Genomic DNA, 20,553 nt, shown 5'->3' with positions numbered 1-20,553 from the left:
AAACAAAAAAGCTTCATGTTTGAGAACTAATATTGAAGTCAATGAACAAATATGTATAAAAATAAACATCAATAAATAAGAAGTAAAGCTTGTACTAACCTAAGTAACAAAGACCTAAAGCCAAAGGTAAGAAGCGAGCAAAAGTGTCCTTTAAATCAGCTTCACTTTTTTCAAGCAAAACTTGGATAATTTCAGATGTAACAGCAGAGTTACAGGATCCAACAGCTATCATACCACAGGCTAATGCTGCTAAACCTACAACCTGTTTAGAAAAGAAATATTCCATTAAAATTTGCATAATTGCTTTCAAATAAAAGTTAATTTCTAAAGATTTTCAAAACAAACAAACAAACAAACAAAAAAAAAAAAAAAAAAAAAAAAAAACAAGTAAATTCCATGAATATGCTGATTAGGTTGCTTTTTTTTAAAATATTAATAGTGCTATGTTAAATTATGCAAAAATATTCTTTAACTTATGCATTTACACAATCTCTTACTAAAAAATCACATTAATAAGATGAGAGGATTTTTATGGAAGGGTTTAAAAGACTTTTCTCTTTAGTTTTTTATTGAGACAAAAAAAAATTATGGCTTTTGAAGAACAGGAAATAAATTACATAAAATTTTCTACAAAAAACACATATCTAATCTCTAAGTTTGCATAAGAACATTATTTCAGAAAATATAAAGCTATGGAAAAAAAGGTAAGGAAGTCATATTTAAATCATAAACTAGTTCCACTCTTACAATGCATGGAGATCCCTGCTCTTATATCTAAACATATAATACATCAAACCTTAAACAATACAAAATCATCAAATGCAAACACACTTGAAATTTCAAATAGAAATGATTATTTACTAAGAATAAATTCGTACATCAAGAGTTATAACATCGATACTATATAAATAACTAGTAAATCACAACAAAATTACTTTTTTTCTGTCTTAAAGGATCTTTAACTTCCTTAACTTTATAAGAGCATTTAAGGTAACATAAACATACCTCCATGCTTGACTTTGAATCACTAACAACAGGTATAAGCAATTGGAGAACATTATCCCTATTGGTGCCAGCATAAGCAATACCCATTCTAGAAACAAATTTAATAAGAATTTTTAGACAATAATACAAGAATCTTAACATTGTTTTAAAACATAAAATTTCTTCAAATATGATTATTAAATGAAATTTAGAATTAAAAAAAAGTGTAAAATCAATTTCTGAATTTTAATAAAGGGATGAAAAATAACAAAAGTTAGAAATTTTATCATTTTCCTGTTATCTATTTCCGTTTTAACAAAATCATATAAATTTGATGATAAATAAAAAATAATAATCAATAAAATAATAATACAGTAATAATCAATAAAATTATAAAAAATAAAATTATTTTATTTGAAAAGAAATTAAACATTTAAGCACAATTTCACCAGAGGAGGTGAAAAGTTTTTTTTAATTAAAAAGAGTTAGTAATTTCCCTCAACATAGTAAATGGCCTGCTTTAAGACGACCTTCTCTGCTATGATCTTGCTTATAACTATTACAATATCTATAATATGCTTTCTATCATGGAAGTGTACGGTGATTCCAGTTGAATAATAAAACTCTGGAAACCAATAATTATCTTAAAAAAATTTTCATAAAAATATTATTTCATCTAATGCATTTAAATTCATATTTTTCAAATGACAAAAAAAAATTAGTATAAAACAAGACTGGTAATGTTGAATTACTGCATTAAATTGAAAAGAAAACTACTGTAATGACCCAGTCGCTTTATACGAAGCTAAATACCCAAATAATACTTATTGGTATCCTATTTATTTATTTACTCAACATTCTAAAAAATTTCATTATTTTAAAAAGTATTTAATACGAGGAAAAGAATATGATTTTTTTTAGCCTTAATACATTTTATAATTCTCTTTTAAATTTCATTAAGTTCTGAACAATAAATTGAATTATGAAAATTAAAAGTTTTAATTGAAAAAAATATCTTCAGAAGATATTGAGACATAGTATAAAAAAGAGCAAATAACTTACCCCATAACTGCACCAATTCTCATAACCATGCTATTATGCATGACGTAATCACCAAGAAGGGCCAATGCAGGATCACATTCACTCCTTACACCACAATTCACAATACCACAAGCTAAGAGACCACCAGCCTGAATAATTAAATAATGGCATTTCCTAATTAAATAATGGCAAGGATAACACTATAACCAATAAATTATAATAGAAACCATTATAAATTAATAGAACTATTATCAATAAATAAAAACAGTATCAATTAGTCAAAATAAAAAGATAACAGGATGGACCATTATAAATTTAATAAAAAATGCTAAGAATAGAGATTAAACACACACACAAAAAAAAAATATGTAAGATGGAAAAAGTGATCTCAACTAACAAAAATTCTGAAAAAAGCTAGTGGTGAATGACATCAAAAAATTCAATTTGTTACATTTTTCAACTAAATTCAAGCATGCAGTGTTTGCTAAAAAGAATTAAAATACACTATCCATAGGAAATAGTTGCCATTGCCCTGAGGGTAGACTCTGTATGAGCCATTTCAAGGACTTAGATTTCTTCAGACAAGACCAGATTGTACCCCATATGCAGACATTGTACTGGAACCCAATTAATGACGCAACATATTTTCAACTGTCAAGCCAGTCTGGCTGCAATTTTTGAACTCAGCTCACCACCAGGACATCCTATACCAGGGATGGCGAACCAATGGCACGCGTGCCATTTATGGCACCCGACACAATATTTTGGGCACGCCACCGATCACATTTGTTATTACACAAATGTTATTACACTATAAAACATATGTAACAATTAAATTAAAATTCATAAGAAACACAAAAAATAATAAACAATTATTAATAAAAACAATTAATGCTAAAAAAGCAATTAATAACCATAAAAAACAAGCTTACAATGAATAACTAGCAAAAAAAAATTAACAGTCCTGCTTAAACTAACATCTTACAACCTAAATATAAGTTATTTGTCATCTAATCTGCAACAACAGAAGTCACACTGATGTTACTTTAAGCTGAATTACGCGTATAACTGAGACACAGCAAAATGTTTTTTTTTTTTTTTTCAATGTAAATAAAGAGTTTTGAGTTGATAGTATTTAGTATTATTATTTTTCCAATAATCACGAAGTCAAAATTATTTGACGGCACGTCTATGACCTAATTAAACATTTTTTTTTAGGAAAAATGGTACGTTGGTGTATAAAGGTTCGCCACCCCTGTCCTATACATTCTTCAGGTGCCACAACTCGTAAAACTCATTCTTTAAACTTCTGGAAATATTTAGCACTGCTATAGACAAAACAACAATGTTTTTGTGATATATTTATATGAAAAAATATATGATTTCACCTAGTTTCATAGCTGTTGTGAAATGAAGTGCAGTGAGGAAAGTGTTGGCGAGGCGCGCCTCTGCACTTGGCGTCAGATTTTGTCATTCAATGTTACGATTCCGTCGGAGAAGCAGCTCTGACCAAGGAGCTGTTTGTTTTGTTGAATAAATGTTTGTTTTGTATTTAGAAGGCCTATGTGTCACTTTTATTTCCAATGCACCCAGCATCTGGTAGATGCAGCCCAAGAACGATCTGGAATTTTCTCCTTCGGTTTCTAACATAAATGGTACCCTCGGCGGGACACGGGTGCTTTTTGGAATGGATTTCGAAATGAAATTAGATTAGGACTGAATTAAAATTGATTTTTGTTATGATCTTGATTTTCGATTTGATTAGAATTTTGAACTGATTTTTCTTATGATCTTGAATTTCGATTTGATAGAAATTTGATTTGAATTTTGAACTGATTTTTCCTGATTGATTTTTTGAACTGATTGATCTTGAATTTCGATTTTGATGAATTTTGAACTTATGTTACTGAAAATTTGATTTGTGAACTTTCAAACTGTGAATCTGAACTAGTTTGGATTTCGAATTGAAAATGGAATTAAATGCTTTGAAAACACAACGAAAAGGACTGCGAATTGCCTTCACTCACACCGTGAAGAAAATCGAAACGGAATTAGACAAAGAAGTAAGAGATTTAAAGGCTCTATCGATTTTAAAGTTTCAACTTAATGATAAGTTCCAAAGACTTGAAGTTTGTCAAAATGCTATATCAGAGCAGCTTTTGCAGAATGAGACGACAGAAAATGCATATAATGAAGATTTTGAAGAGTCTGAGAATTACCGAGACACGTTCTTAGAACGATGTGCTCAAATAAACTCGGAAGAACAACTCTCTGTGCTGCCGACTGACAAGGAAACGAGAAAATTTAAACTCCCAAAAATAGAACTGAAAAAATTCTCAGGTGAAGCTAAAGATTACCTTACATTTTGGAGTCAGTTCCAGAAAATTCATGATGATAAATATATTGCAGACGAAGATAAAATGCAGTACTTGCTGCAATCTATGGAACCGAAATCGAAAGCTGAACGTCTGATACTTAGTTTTCCTGCAATGGCAGCTAATTATTCTAAGGCTATCGAACAACTGAAAGAGCGTTTTGGACGAGAGGATTTGCTGGTACAAATATATGTACGTGATTTGTTAAATTTAGTTATGAAAAACGCAGCAACCGGAAGAGCAAAAACTGATTTACCCTCCCTCTATGACGAACTGGAAGGCAAACTGAGGTCCTTAGAAAGCTTGGGAAGAATACAAGAAAAGTATGGGGATTTTTTGACGCGGTTGGTAGAAAGTTGCCTACCAGAAGAAGTATTGGTGGCGTGGGAGAGGAGCCGTAACCACGACTCCACTGAAAAAGGTGACCGTTCTTTGGAACAGTTGACGAATTTCCTTCGGCAAGAAGTGAAAGGCGAAGAGATGGTCTTGCTAGCAAGAACTGGTTTTGCTCCCCACCCGAGTCACCGTAATAAAAACCCTCGAATAGAGCAGGTAAGATTAGCCGATTCGGCTACCGCGGCGTCCCTAGTTAACAGCAGCATCGCTAGTAATGCAGGTAAGCGAAATTGTATTTTCTGTGATAAATCCCATTCCAGTGAAAAATGTTTTTCCGCGAAGAAAATGTCATTAATCGAGAAGCAACAAATATTACTAAAAAAAGGTGCTTGTTTTTCATGTTTGAAAAAAGCTAATCATATAAGTAAATTTTGTGATGAAAAAAATAATTTAAAATGTTCTAATTGTAATTATAATCATTTGATATAATGTGTTCCAAATTAAAAAATAATGACCAAAAAAGTATTTCTAAAGAAAGTTCTCTTTCTAATAGCAGTCAAAGTGAAACTGTATATTTGCAAACTCTTTGCGTTTTAATTCGAAGTCAAGGTCGTGAGAAAATTATTCGATGCGCAATTGACACTGGTAGCCAAAGCAGTTACGTTAGTGAAAATATTATACGTCTACTTAAGGCGTGGCCTCTTCGAAAGGAGACAGTGATTCATGCACTGTTCGGGGGGAATGAAACGAAACCAAAACAACATGAAGTATTTTCAATTGAAGTGAGTAATTTGAGGCGAACTTTTGTTTGTTGTTTTGAAGTTCTCTCGGAGGAAATGATTTGCGGTTTTATTCCAGAGGATAGAGAGATATTGAATGAATTAAAAGAAAAGAAAATAGATTTTTCAGATTCTTTCATAAAAGAATCAAAGATTGATCTTTTAATTGGATCAGATGTTATAGGAAAATTATTAACCGGAAATTCAGTGGAATTACAGTCGGGTTTGACAGCTATCGAAACTAAATTGGGATGGACGGTTTTTGGGAAACGAAACTCGGGGGAAAGGAATATTTTAAAGACTTTGTCAATGCATTCTATAAAAGTACCTGTAAATAAATTATGGGAGCTTGAAACTTTAGGAATATCTGATCCAAACCAAACTGAGAAGAAGGAAACCGAACTCGATTTAAATGATTTTAATAAAAACTTGAAAATTCTCCCCAATGGGAGGTATGAAGTCGAATTACCTTGGAAATATAACTCGGCCAATTTACCCACTAATAAGGAATTAGTTTGGAAGAGACATGAAAGAATGATAAATAGATTGAGTTGCGGGGAATTTTTTACTGATTATCAGAAGGTGTTTGAGGAGTGGGAAAATTTGAACATTATCGAGCGCGTGCCCGATTTTGAATTGAGAAAAGAATGTCACTATTTATACCATAGACCAGTAATTAAACTCGAGAGTCTTACTACTAAAGTTCGTCCCGTGTTCGATGCTTCTGCTGCTGAGAAAGGAAAACCTTCTTTAAATGAATGTTTATTAAAGGGAATTAATCTCATTGAATTAATACCTGATATTATTGATAGATTTAGAATGTATCCAATAGGAATAAGTGGTGATATAGAAAAGGCATTTTTAATGTTATCAATTGCACCTAAGGACAGAGACTTTCTTAGGTTTTTCTTCCCGTCTAATGACGGACCACAGATTTATAGACACTGTAGGGTTGTGTTTGGGATTTCAGCCAGCCCTTTTTTACTAAATGCTTCTATAATGCATCTTTTGGAGAATTCTCCTCCTCAGTATAGTGATGTAGCTCAAAAACTGAAAAGTGCATTCTATGTAGATAACTGTATTTCTGGTGTTTTTCATAAAGATGAACAAGATTGTTTTATTGAACATGCTAAACTTATTATGTCAAATGGATGTTTTAACTTGCGTAGTTTTGAAAGTAATGTGGCTGGTAAAAATGTTGATAAACATTCAGGGGATACTTCAGTTTTGGGGATAATTTGGAATTTGGACAATGACACGCTAAGATGTTGTACGGATATTGACGCATTAACATGCGATACGAAAATTACAAAAAGATTAATTTTGGGCATTGTACAGACTATTTTTGATCCCATTGGTTTGTTGACGCCAGCTACATTGCTTCCGAAACTCTTATTACAAGAATTGTGGAAGTTAAAAATTGGTTGGGACGATGAATTACCTACGAATGATGTAAATACATTTTCTAAATGGTTTAAAGAATTATATATTTTAAAAGATGTAATATTGTCTCGATATATGTTAATGAATGATACGTCTGAACTACATGTTTTTGTGGATGCTTCCAAGGGGGCCTATGCAGCGTGCGTCTTTGTAAGATCGGTACTGAATTCAGAAGTTAAAATAAATTTAGTTCGAGCGAAGTCTAGAGTAGCGCCCTTAAAACCTCTAAGCATTCCTCGCTTAGAATTAATGGCTTGTTGTATCGGTTCTAGACTTGCGAAATCTATTATTAAGGCTCTCAATTTGCCAGGCTCAAAAGTTACATTTTGGACGGATTCCACTACTGCTCTTTGGTGGATAAAAGAACAGGGAAATTGGTCTGTTTTTGTAGAAAATCGAATTAAAGAAATTCGAGAGTTGACGCGAGGTCAGATATGGAAACATGTTCCGGGAAAAATGAATATTGCCGATTTGTTATCGCGTGGGTGTTCCGCGAAGCAGATGCTTCGTTCTCGTTGGTGGGAAGGCCCTTTGTGGTTAAAGGAAAGACCTGAGAACTGGCCCATTGGAGACAAACTCTGTTCATCCGCAGAAATAGAGTTAGAAAGAAGGAAAACGAAAATAATAAATATTGATCTTTCGAAAGACGCACCCCCTTGGCATCGAAATATTTTTTCCAGTTATGATAAAATGATAAGAGTAATGGCATGGGTATATAGATTTATAAAAAACTGTAAAGGTGTAACAATTAAGACCTCTGAACTTTTGCCGTCTGAAATTGAAAATTCTGAGAAAAATTTAATTCGTCTAGTTCAAAGCTATTTTGTCTAATATTAGATCTTCAAATTTTATTGAGACGGTCATTGACGATACAGGTATTATGAGAGTAAAAACGAAAATACTTCACCGAGATGATGATAAATCCTTCCTGTACCCTATACTCTTACCAGAAAAATGTGAATTTTCTAAGCTACTAATTAGAAATGTACATAACAAAAATTGTCATGCGGGATTCAAATGATGCAATGCTTGTTAAGAGAAAGATTTTGGATAATTAGGGCTAGGAAAGCTATTAAAAATGTCTTATTCAATTGTATTACTTGCAAACGATTTAAGGTCAAGGCTTTGTCGAGCGAACCAACACCTCTGCCACCAGACCGGGTTACGGATAGTGCACCTTTCGAAATTGTTAGAATTGATTTGGCTGGGCCTTTGTTTTTAAAAAATGGAGAAAAGGTGTGGATCGCATTGTTCACTTGCGCTGTGTACCGTGCCATTCACCTAGAACTAGTCAATTCCCTCTCTTCAGATGCTTTTCTCCTGGCACTTCGTCGGTTTATCGCCAGACGCGGTCGACCTAGAACGATTTATAGCGATAATGGTACTAATTTTCGGGGTGCATGTAATGATCTTTCAAAACTAAATTGGACTAAAATTTTAAAAGAGACTGACAAAATTCTTTGGAAATTCATCCCTCCAACTGCCGCTTGGTGGGGCGGCTGGTGGGAGAGGCTGGTTCGTACGGTAAAGGAACTGTTAAAACGCACTTTGGGTAAATCTGTATTATCCTATGAAGAACTGTATACTTTAACTTGTGATTGTGAATCCATAATAAATTGTAGGTCCTTGACCTATGTATCAGAAGATCCGCAGGAGTTGATCCCTCTCACACCTGCCATGTTTCTTATCGAGAACCGGAGTTCCAATGTTGAGGATATTGATGAATTAAATTCATTAAGTCTTAATAAAAGAATAAAATATAGAAGTAAGTTATTAAAAGACCTACGACAGCGCTTTAGGAAGGAATATCTTGGACAGCTGGTGCAGAAACACAATGAGAAACGATCTCGTGAGCCCTGTGTAGGAGAAATAGTCTTGATAGGAGATGATAATAAAAAACGTTTATTTTGGCCCTTGGCTAAAATTATTGAGTTGATACCAGGGCGTGATGGGAAGATTCGCACTGTTAAACTTAAAACCCAGAATGGTTCAATTTTACGTCCAATTCAACGTATCTTCCCACTAGAAATTCAGGCAGATGAAATGAGCATCACTGTAGATAAGAAACATGGTGTAGAGGAATCGAATTCTGGCGCTGAATGTAAAATCAAAGGTGGCTCAGCACCTGATAAGACCATAATGCAGCGATATACTTCCTCTGGAAGATGTGTAAAATATCCCAAAAGACTTGATTTGTTTAATAATGTATTTTATGAGCTTGAGACTCAATCTGAGTCTCAACGGGGGGAGGATGTTGTGAAATGAAGTGCAGTGAGGAAAGTGTTGGCGAGGCGCGCCTCTGCGCTTGGCGTCAGATTTTGTCATTCAATGTTATGATTCCGTCGGAGAAGCAGCTCTGACCAAGGAGCTGTTTGTTTTGTTGAATAAATGTTCGTTTTGTATTTAGAAGGCCTATGTGTCACTTTTATTTCCAATGCACCCAGCATCTGGTAGATGCAGCCCAAGAACGATCTGGAATTTTCTCCTTCGGTTTCTAACAATAGCCATAGTTTTAATACATTTTAAAGACTCAAAAAAAAAATTTTTTTTTTTTTAAGATCTCCAATATACCTTAATATTTTCTTCAGAGGAGTAAAGATATTTATCGATATGCCCTAAGCCACCATCTATGTCCCAAAGCAGTATCAAGCCTAGAGAAGCTGTAGCACTTAACATTCCTAAAAAACAATTAAAAGAACAGCTTGAACACTCGGAGTTTAAATACAAGACAAAAAAGTATAAAAGATGGTACAAGTGATTAATGCTAATTTCCCACATACTGACCGGAATCTCTATTTTTGTAGAGCCATTTTTGACCATCTTCTGTCAACAGCTTATCTTTCCCAAATGCAGCATTTACAAAACCATTCACAAAACTGGATGCTAAATTCTGTTTTGCAGAATCTACACTACCACTGGGACCAAAGGATGGTCCTAAAATTAGTTATTGTTTTTTAAATGGAAAATGCATTCAAATAAATTGCATTACAGTTTATTAGCAAACAATAGCATGAATTAAGGATAAAAAAAAACACTAGCAAAGCTTAATTTTTTTATTTGAAAAAAAAAAAAAAACGTATTTCAGTTACTTCAAAAGAGATAAGTGATGCAGTTGAAATCTACCAATGAATTAAAAAGAATGACCTCCTTTACATGATCTTTCATTGTTAAATTAGGATTATAAAAATCCAAAATATTCATTACTTTTAGTAAACTAAAAAATCTATAGACATTGTACACATTTTTAAAATACCTTTCTCAAAATTCTGGAAATAAAAAGCTATAAATAAAGTAGAAAAAACAAATGTAAATGCATATTTAATAATCTTGAAAAAAAATAATCAATCCAAAAAAAAATCTAAGCAACAGTAGAAAAGATTAATTAAAAAAATACTATCCAAAAAAAAATTAAAATAATAGGACTAACTTTCAAGTTTGACTAAACACAAGAGTTTTAACTAGAAACAACTAAACTAAGAAAATTTCAACTAATCACAATAATCTAAGCTAGATATTAAACTTTAAGAGGATATGATAACAGCATATTATATAGCATTTAATAAGACAAACTATTTAATTCCTTCACAAGAAAATAAATAAAACAACAAAAGAACAAGAATAGAAAAACAATAGAAAACAAATTTTAAAAAAATAATTATACTATAATAATAAAACAATTTTAAAAAAAAGTTTGACAGAACATAATTTTAATCATAGAATATAAAATTTTTAAGGGGATATGATAACAGCACAAAATAACAATTTTTTTTACCAAAATGATAATACTATTAGAAATAATGCATGAAAATATACTTGTATTATCCAAGTGAGTTTTATATATGTCATCAGGTGTTTTGGGCTCAAGAATATCCAGCTGTAATGTTAAAACTCAGTAAGTATAGACACTTTCATAACATGAAATAAAATAACAAATAACTTTGCTTATTAAAAAATAATACCTCTCTTCCTAATGCTAGAAAATGGTTGTTTAAATGAGCGTTTGTCATTATATCAGTTAATTCTGAACTGTCATCACTGTCAAGTTCCAAATATATTTGTTGACGATTCAACATAAAAGCCATTTGTTTTTGTATAGAACTAGAAAACAAACATAATAAATACACGAGAATAAATTGCTAAAAATTATAGTTTACTCTAACTTAATCACTGCATAGATTACATAAATATTGGAATTTAAACTGAATACCTATAAAATCATTTTTTAGGCGAATATTTCTATGTTGAAAAATATTGAACCACAATGTGTCTAAAAGTATAATGCTTAGAATCAGGGATGAGATTAGCCAAAACTCAAAAAAGCTGAATTTCGACGATAGTAAATTTTACGCAAGCGCAACCCTTTAATAACAAATTCCAGACAGTTTAAGGTAATAAATAATGTGTTGACATACAATTGTGTACTAATCTATTATTATAAAAACGATTACATTGATACTTAACATTTAGTGGGAAAAAAATTACTAATTGAAAAAATAAAGCTGGAAATTATATTTTTCCTCAGTTCACATAAGAGACAATTATTACTTGAAAAACTACCTGGATTAGCAAATTAAAACTACTGAGAATATAAATTAATATTACATTTCTTTTAATAAATACTGTTATGTGATTTATAGCAAATATATCAGTAATATTACTTTTTAAATTATACTGGAAAAAAAATTTAACAATGGACCGAATCATTATGTTCATATTATAGTCTAATCTAACTACAGCCTTCTGAAACATATCAATAAGAGTGAAGTAGAAATATATAGTAACTCCTTAACATACAAAAATTGCTATCTTAGTTTGAAAAATTACATGACAATCAGCAACTGTTTAGATAATTGTTTTTTATTTGATAAGAATTTTGCATTTTTTAGCATAAATAACAGCAATTATAAATAAAATTTTGATGATGAGTTAATTAACTCTTTTTCCCCCAAATTTTTTTTAAAATTAAATCCCTTTTAAAGTGATTGCTTTTGTTTGCTAGATCTTTTATGTTTGCTATATTTAGTCGTTAGTCCATCTTCAAACATCTTGTGACGAATCCAAGGCCGGATTAACCATTAAGCACACTAAGCACGTGCTTAGGGCACCAGAGGATAGGGGGGCACCACAAAGTCTAACTAAATGTTCGCAGTACTTAATTTTTTTTTTTTTTTTGAAACATTGATAATAAATTTATTATTTTGAGTTTCCATTTTAAGAGTAGATAACAACCATTTCTAAGTACGAAATTTCACATAATAAAAGAAAAAAAAACGAAAGATGTTTTGTATCAAAAATTTTCGGTCTTCTAATGAAATTAGGAAGTGAATTTCTATGCGATTTTCGATAAAAGCTATATTTATTTATCCATTACAAGGATTCCATAACATACTACTACAATTCATGTTTACAGAATATTTTTCGCAACTGTAGCAAGTTAATACTCCGGCAATTTGATATTTTTATGAAAAAAAATGTGATTTACAAAATTTTGATGCAATGGTTTGATGATGTAAAAAATGTGATTTTTGATGTGAAAAAAAAATCTATGTTGTGCATGTTTTTGTTTATACTACATAAAATATTTGCTTATATTATATTTTTAATTATATTCTCATTGCAACTGGAAAAGAAGTCATCAAATTACGTAAAGGTTGTGTTGCAAAAATTTACGTCGAAGAATTTTTTTTATTCACTGAATTAAGAAAAAGGAGTTGTGTTTAAGTATCATTTTTCGAAATTTCTTTTTGGAGGAGAGGTTATATTTGCGAAAAATATGATCACACACTTCGCATCACTTATGATTTTTTTTATCTATATATATCGAATACCGACATTAGATTTTAAGATTTAAAATATATACTACGTAATATGAATGCAAGCAGCTAGTTTTTGAATAAGGAAAGAATTATAGATTCCTTAGTCTTTAGAGTCTTGTATAAATACAAATGTTATAAAAGTTGAGCACAATGTGTAAATTCTCAATGTGAACCGGATGTTCGTTGACGGTGAAAAATACGTTAAGAAGACTACCCATTAAAACTAATTTAATTTTGAAAGCAAATGTAAGAAATAAGTAGCAATAAAATCAAATTTTCAATCATTGAATTTTGCTTAGTGCAAGTAAACTATATTTTGTGCATCTTGTAACGAAATTTGTAAAAATTATAATTAAGAAATAAGAAAAGTACTGAAAATTTCAAATTAAAAATAAATAGCAAATTTAAGAAAGATATTTTTATTAATTGAATTTTAAAATATGTTTAATGACTAATAAGGAAAATCCCTAATGATAATGATTATATATATATGCAATATATGTGTGTAATTTCATCAACTTTTATTATGAGGATAATCTGAACATGTAAATATTTTGAATATAATAATATTATTTCTGTCACTAAAAAAAAATTAATAGTTGTGCTTAATTTTTACTTGTAGCTCGTGTGTAAATCAGATTGAAATAAATAAATAATTAGTTAAGGTATTTCCATTATCCCTTTAACTTTTTCTTAAAGTAAAAATTGGTCATTCTGCATAAACGAGTGGGAAAAATATTGTTGTTCCCTGTTATTTTATTATAAGTAACAGACTTATGGGAAACGTGGTTCAATTTAACCCGATCTTGTTTTCTGCCTATAACAAACAATCCCGACGTAAAACAACAAAAGCTGTATATTGCCAGCATTCGATTCCATGAATTCGAAGGTTCCTGAAAAGGACCACCGTGATTGTCACCAACATATGTGTTAGAATACAAAGCTAAATTTTCTGAGAAGAAACACTTTAAAGACAAGACAAGTGTAACCAATTGATTTACTACAGACAGAGACAGGGTGGCCACTCTCCAGACCAAAAAAAATTCCCTGAGTTTTCCAGACTTTCCAGAGTAAATTTCTAAAATTCCAGATACCACAACGCAACATTAACGAGACTTCATAAATTTATTAGCTATACAACAATATACAGTAAATAAAAAAAATATATCTATATATACAGCTGTGTTGCATTTAAAATGTGTTGTATGAATTTCTTTTACAAATGTGGATACACATTTACAAGATCTGATGACACATTAAAATGAGGAAAAAAGTGTAAATGTTCTCTGATAAAACAGGTGTAAAAAGTTAGGCATTTCTAGCACCAAAAAATCTATATTAATACACATATTTCTGCTAAAAATATAGATTATTGAAATAGCAGCCATAAAATTTACATATAAAAAAATAACTGCTGTATATTCAACCATAAAAATAAACTTAAAAATTATTAATAGTTTATAAAAATTATAAAGATAAAAATCTACATTTTAAGGAATTTTAGAAACTTTATTTTGTATAAAATAAAAAGTTGTTATATAAATAGCTTATTACACAAATTGATCAACTCCATCAAATAAAAATTTAGAATTGTGATCAAAATTACTTGTGAAATAAATTATCAATAAATGAAAAGCCAAAAATATTTAGTCATATAATGTTGTTCATTTATATTATCTGGGAAACTTATTTTAAATATAAATTTAAAAAATATACCTATATATATATTAATATATTCTTTGACACTTAAGTTTGAGATGTTTTAAAAAATGGAGTTAATCAAATTGTACAGTATAAATAGCTCAAGAAGTGAATAATTGAAAGCTTTTAAAAATTAATTTCTTATAGCTTTTAATTTTTCATCAATTAAAGAAGTTTCTAAATAAAAATCAGCCGTTAATTTTTGTTTTTTAGCATGCAATTCTTTTTTTAATTTTTCCTCTTTTCTAACATAACTTTCTTTTTTTCTTCTGTTGCCTCCTTCTTTTTTTCTAATACTTCGATATAACGTGTGTGAGACTGTTTTCCGTAGTTTATCATGTATTTCGTCACAGTTATATTGTCAACATCACCAGCATCCATAACACCATCATGAATTTGCCTTAGAGCAACTAAACTATCTTCATGAAGATTTTTTATTAAACAATCTGAATTAATAGAAAAGCCCCTTTCTATAAAAGCACTTCCGTTTGACAATATGAGGAGAAATTTAACAAAGGAACGTAAATTTTCTGGTGCATTGCAAACTTCAAATAGAGAGAAGAAAACATTATCCAGTCGTTTTTCCCTCTTCTCAAATTGCTCCATTTCTCTCTTAACTAGAGGATTCCGAATGAATGTTTTATAACTATCTTTCACACTGTCAGCCTTGATACCTGATATCCAATTGCTAGATACCAACATTGAAAGGCAAGATGAAAGCCGTTTTTCAGCAATTGCTGTATTTAAAATTACACCAGGATCAAGACAAGATGTCTGTACTTTATTTGTATCTTTATTCCAAAGTCGAACACTTATGTCCATTTGTTGTTTCTGAGCGATTTTATTTAAACTTTCATCAAAGCCCATAACTAAATAATCACAGCTAGCTATGGTTTTTTGAAATTGCTCCCTATAATCAGGCATGAAAGTGGACAAAAATAAAAAAAGCTGAACTTAAACAACGCAGGTCACTGGGAGGAGGGGGGGGGGAGTGCTCTATATGATACTGAGATTTATAAAAGCAACTTTTAACTATGCTGGGAGATTTTTATTCAATATTTAAAGTGGCAGAAGCATTTAGACAGTTAATTTTAAATTTTTCTTAAATATAATTTTAAAATTTTGACCACTAATATATTTAAAAAAATTAAGCAATTATAGGAAGGCACCACTATTAAATTACTTACTAATGAAAAATATATCACATCTTTACAGTAACTAATTCAAGAGAAAACTTACTTCTTTCAAGAATCTTGATATTAGATTTTAAAATCGTATGAATATGAATCGCGATTTTGGATTTCAAAATTGCGTGAATATGAATCGCGATTTTGGATTTTAAAATCACGTGAATATGAATCGCGATTTTGGATTTTAAACTCGCGTGAATATGAATCACGATATGGGATTTTAAAATCGCATGAATATGAATCGCGATTTTGGATTTTAAAATCGCGTGAATATGAATCACGATATTGAATTTTAAAATCGCGTGAATATGAATCGTGCTGTTGGATTTTAAAATCGCGTGAATATGAATCACGATATGGGATTTTAAAATCGCGTAAATATGAATCACGATATGGGATTTTAAAATCGCGTGAATATGTATCGCTATTTTGGATTTTAAAAACACGAAAATTCAAATCACAATATTTGATTTTAAAATGGCGTGAATACAAATCACGATATTGTATTTTAAAATCGCGTGAACATGAATCGCGAATTTGGATTTTAAAATCGCGTGAATATGAATCACGATAATGGATTTTAAAATCGCGTGAATATGAATCGAGCTGTTGGATTTTAAAAACACGAAAATACAAATAGCGATATTGAATTTTTAAATCGCGTAAATAAGAATCGCGATGCATAATTTTTAGATCACGTGAATACGAATCGCAGTGGGTAATTTCTAAATAGCGTACAAATACGAAATCTGATATTACAACTGCGTGATAACGAATCGCAAAATTGGATTTAAAAATGCGTGAATACGAATCGCGACGTTGGATTTTAAACTCATGAGAATACAAATCACGATATTGGGTTTTAAAAATGCTTAAATACAAATCGCGATATTGGATTTTTAAAGTGAGTGAATAGGAATTGCTAGTACGAATCAGTCAAATACGAAAATCGATGATTGATATTAAAATCGTCTGATTAAAAATCGCGATTTTAGCAGATTCCGGTGCAGTTCCTAATATTTAAAATTCCGAAAATCAGTTAAACAAAAAAAAAATCAAATATCGGCTGTTGAAACGAAACGCTTAGACTCATTTCCACTCTATAGCGGAAGTCGCAGTAATCCGACTATCGGTCGCGGCTTGGGTTTCTTCAATAGGACTTCCCAAAAATTTTAGTTTTTGGAACATGGTCGGAAATTTTCAAAATTGGGAGAAAAAAGCGGATTTCCGCTTTTTCGCGAAGACACGAAGCGTTCATTGGAGGATAATCACGTGATGCTTGATCGCGATGAAGCAGATGCGTTTCGCTCCGAAAAACAAAACATAACGGAATGGGAAGTAAAGAGCGGCGACGCGCGACAAAATTATTTTCCAGATTCGACGTGAAATTCCCTGAGAATTCCCGGTTTTCCAGTGGTATTTCAAAATTCCCTGAGAATTCCCGGTTTCCAGAGTGAGTGGCCACCCTGCAGAGAACATCCTTTCATCTCAGATATCCTATAGGGGACTCATTCCCCCTTCTTTTTTTTTCGAAAGAAAAAAGGGTGCATATCTCAGAAAATTCAAATTGTCCTCCTTTCGCGGGGGGGGGGGGGTGAGATACAAATAAATGGTAACTTATAAGATTGAAGAAAGTGGGAGGTCTAGGAAAAGAAAAGTTTCTTGATTGACATAATTTTTAACCAATAACATTGTTTATGCTACAATCAGTAATTAATTTCTTGTATTTACACACCCCTGTGTATACGTGAATGCACAGAATGTGAGTGCACTGAATCCTACATGAATGCACTGAAAAAGTTTATTCTACTAAAACATTATTCTAAATTATTGCTTTTGAAAGCATGATGTAATAGTGTAAAGCTGATGTTGCTTCAGGTAGTAGCTAAACCCTTCAAATAATTTTATCAATAATTATTATTTATCGATCAATATTGATTGTGTCTAAATCAATATAAGTGAAGAGTTTAATTTTCCTAAAGAATTATTATATTTTAATAATAAAAAATTAATTAAACTTAAATGTAAAAATAAAATTACAATTATTAAAAATTATATAATTTTTTTTTTGCATTTTAAGCATTCTATTACACAATAATACTCAAAAGTAATAAAAACAAATTTCAAGTTTTTGTTAAAAATACTATGTGACGCATTTTTTAAGAGGGGATGATGCCGTATTATAAGTTTCAAGAAGTAATTAAATTTTTTAAATGATTGATCTTATCGAAATAAATTTCATTCTATGACGTTATAATTGAAATAGTTATTCGATTTAAAATAAAAAATTTAGGTAACAATACACACATTTTACTTCGATTTATTTTACGAATTTATCTTTAAATATTGTAAAGAATATGTAAAATATTTAATACATAAAATTTTTGTAGGCAAAATAGATTTTAGTAGATTTAAAATAAATGTTACACACAATACTTCTGTTTATGTTTCAAAGGATTATATTTTTCCAAACCTGAGATTATTTTCTATAAAACTAATGTGGTATTATGTACGCGTATGCATACAGGAATAAAAATTGTCGTAACGCAAAAAAAGGGAATAAATTAAAAAAAATGATGGTTTGTTATTTTCTACTGATTATTATTTAAGTTTAGTTTTTATATTATATTCATTGTTGCCATACTTATGTTTTTGTTTTGTATTATAAAAACACGAATGTTCCGAATTTGTAAATGAAAATCTGATCATTGAATTTATAGTTATTTAAAGTATTTTGTTTATGCATTTATTTACTTATTGAGGGAAAAGTTTTTATTTACTGTAACAGCTTTTTCAGACCAAAATTATTGCTATCACTTATGCAGTAGTTTTAAGTGATTTCTATCATTTTTTCTAAAAGGTCATTTTTTTACTAGTCAAATTAAGATTTAATTGATAGTTATTTATTGCTCTTAAGCTCTTCTGTACCTTTGACTTTGACAGGTAAACTAACTACGAGAATGTCCAAAATATTAAACAAAATAGTAATAATTCTATTAGATAATTAGTTCTGTTTTCCACAGATGCAATCTAGAGTGAGTTGTTATTATGAAATAAATTCATTTCTGATTTTTAATCCAAATTTTATGGGATCATTTAAGATAATTGTTGCATTTATAAAATTACTCATCACTATTTTTTCCCTTCATTTCTCTTCCTATCATTATTAATATATTAGGTTTAATAAGGAAAAAGGAATAATGAAAAGCATTATTATTTGTAAAAGTTATGTGTTATAAAGTTATTATATATACAATGCGTAAAATAAAAAAGTAAAAAACCTGAATAACTCTTGATTTAATGATCGGATTTTAACTTACTAGATCTCAATCTAAATGGTTTGAGGGCCAAACTTAAAATATGCTAATTAGTTGGTGCAGAAGATATTTTTTTAAGTTATGAAATCGGGCAAACGTGCTTCCTCTACCTACATATATATATGTTGTTGAATTTGGATATTTGTCTCTCAAAATATGGATGATATTCACAACATGGAAATTAAGATCCCAAAAGTTTTTTTAGGTTGAAAGTTTGGGTTCCTTTATTTAATTGCAGTTTTCATGTACTTCGCCATGTCTCGAGAACTTTTGAAACGAATTGAAAAATTTTTGCACTCAATAATAAAATTCATTAACCTAAAACAAATTATTACATAACTTTAAATAATATTAATTTAAATAGTAAAATACAAAATTTGAACGAAATCTGTCGAAAAGTTCTTGAGAAATTAAATGTTAAAAAATATAACTTTTTTAAAATTGAAAGATTCAGGTTTATTTAATTGATTTAGTACAGATTAAATTTTGTATTTTGTCATTTAAAATGGCATTTGTTAAATTTTCAATTTAAAGTTATTTCGATTATTCTCTTAATAAATAAAATAATATAAAATGATTAATACTTCTTACAAATTATTTTTGACAAGGAACTATTTTTAGGTAAATGAATTTTATTGTGTGCTAAAATTTTTTAGTTCGTTTGAAAAATTCTCGAGACATGGTCATTTATTTCGAGAGTCAAGAATTCGAATCAGTTGAAGAAAAAAAAAAGGTATGCTTTTTTTAGAAAAAGTACGTGTCTGTTTTTCTAATTTAAAGTATTTTGAGACTTAGTAAATAAAAGTTCAAACTTTCGATCATAAGTTATTCAAAGTGTTTGCTTTTTTGCACATACACACAAACATAAGTTATTTTTTTAATATTAATTGAAAAGTTTTCAATTGATTATATTATTTAAAAAAAAAAAATTTGATTTAATTTGAATAAATATTTTTTTTTTTACAAAAAAAATTTGATTTTATATTTTGAATTAAAACGTGATTTAGTACTAGATATATTTTTTATTGTTAGAGGGGGGAGGGCACCAAAATATTTTCAGTGCTTAGGGCCTCAAGAGGTCTTAATCCGGCCCTGGACGAATCCTATTTTTTCTTCTTTGCAAGCACAGAATGTAAGTTTTGAATATATTCCCTTCCAGTTTCTCTGATGTTGTAACACTTACATATACTAATAATCGTCGTTAGAAAAACAGTCACCTTTATAGTAACTAATTTTAAAAAAATTTACTTCTTACAAGAATCGCGATAGTTGATCTTAAAATTGCGTGAATATGAATAAGAACTACGGATTTTGAAATCACATGAATATGAAACTAGATATAAAATTTTGAAAATGAGAAAATACAAACTGGGATATAGAATTTTTAAAACGTGTAAATACAAATCACGATTCATAATTTTTAGATTGCGTAAATACGAATCATGATGCGTAATTTTTAGATTGCATAAATAAGAATTATGATGCATAACTTTTAGAATGCGTGAATGCGAATCCCAATGCCTTATTTTAAAATCAAGTATAAATACGAAAATTAATGTTTGATATCATAA

At 29.9% G+C, this 20,553-nt stretch overlaps 1 protein-coding gene across 1 annotated transcript in view; it reads right to left on the bottom strand.

Annotated features, from left to right (window-relative positions):
* Positions 1 to 20,553, bottom strand: part of Rpn1 (regulatory particle non-ATPase 1) — a 45,319-nt gene that overhangs the window by 13,937 nt on the left and 10,829 nt on the right. Inside the window, exons 7-13 of the mRNA XM_087159961.1 lie at positions 10,918 to 11,056; positions 10,772 to 10,832; positions 9,743 to 9,892; positions 9,530 to 9,636; positions 2,047 to 2,174; positions 1,006 to 1,093; positions 100 to 262 (exon numbers count right to left, since the gene is read on the bottom strand). Of these exons, the coding sequence (XP_087016087.1) occupies positions 100 to 262; positions 1,006 to 1,093; positions 2,047 to 2,174; positions 9,530 to 9,636; positions 9,743 to 9,892; positions 10,772 to 10,832; positions 10,918 to 11,056 (836 nt within the window). The remainder of the gene's footprint in view (positions 1 to 99; positions 263 to 1,005; positions 1,094 to 2,046; positions 2,175 to 9,529; positions 9,637 to 9,742; positions 9,893 to 10,771; positions 10,833 to 10,917; positions 11,057 to 20,553) is intronic.

The sequence above is a fragment of the Parasteatoda tepidariorum genome, chromosome 3 (assembly GCF_982258835.1).
Source record: "Parasteatoda tepidariorum strain Cologne lab strain chromosome 3, Ptep-v5.0, whole genome shotgun sequence".
Classification (NCBI taxonomy): Eukaryota; Metazoa; Arthropoda; class Arachnida; order Araneae; family Theridiidae; genus Parasteatoda; species Parasteatoda tepidariorum.
This window is presented reverse-complemented; position numbering and strand designations above follow the sequence as displayed.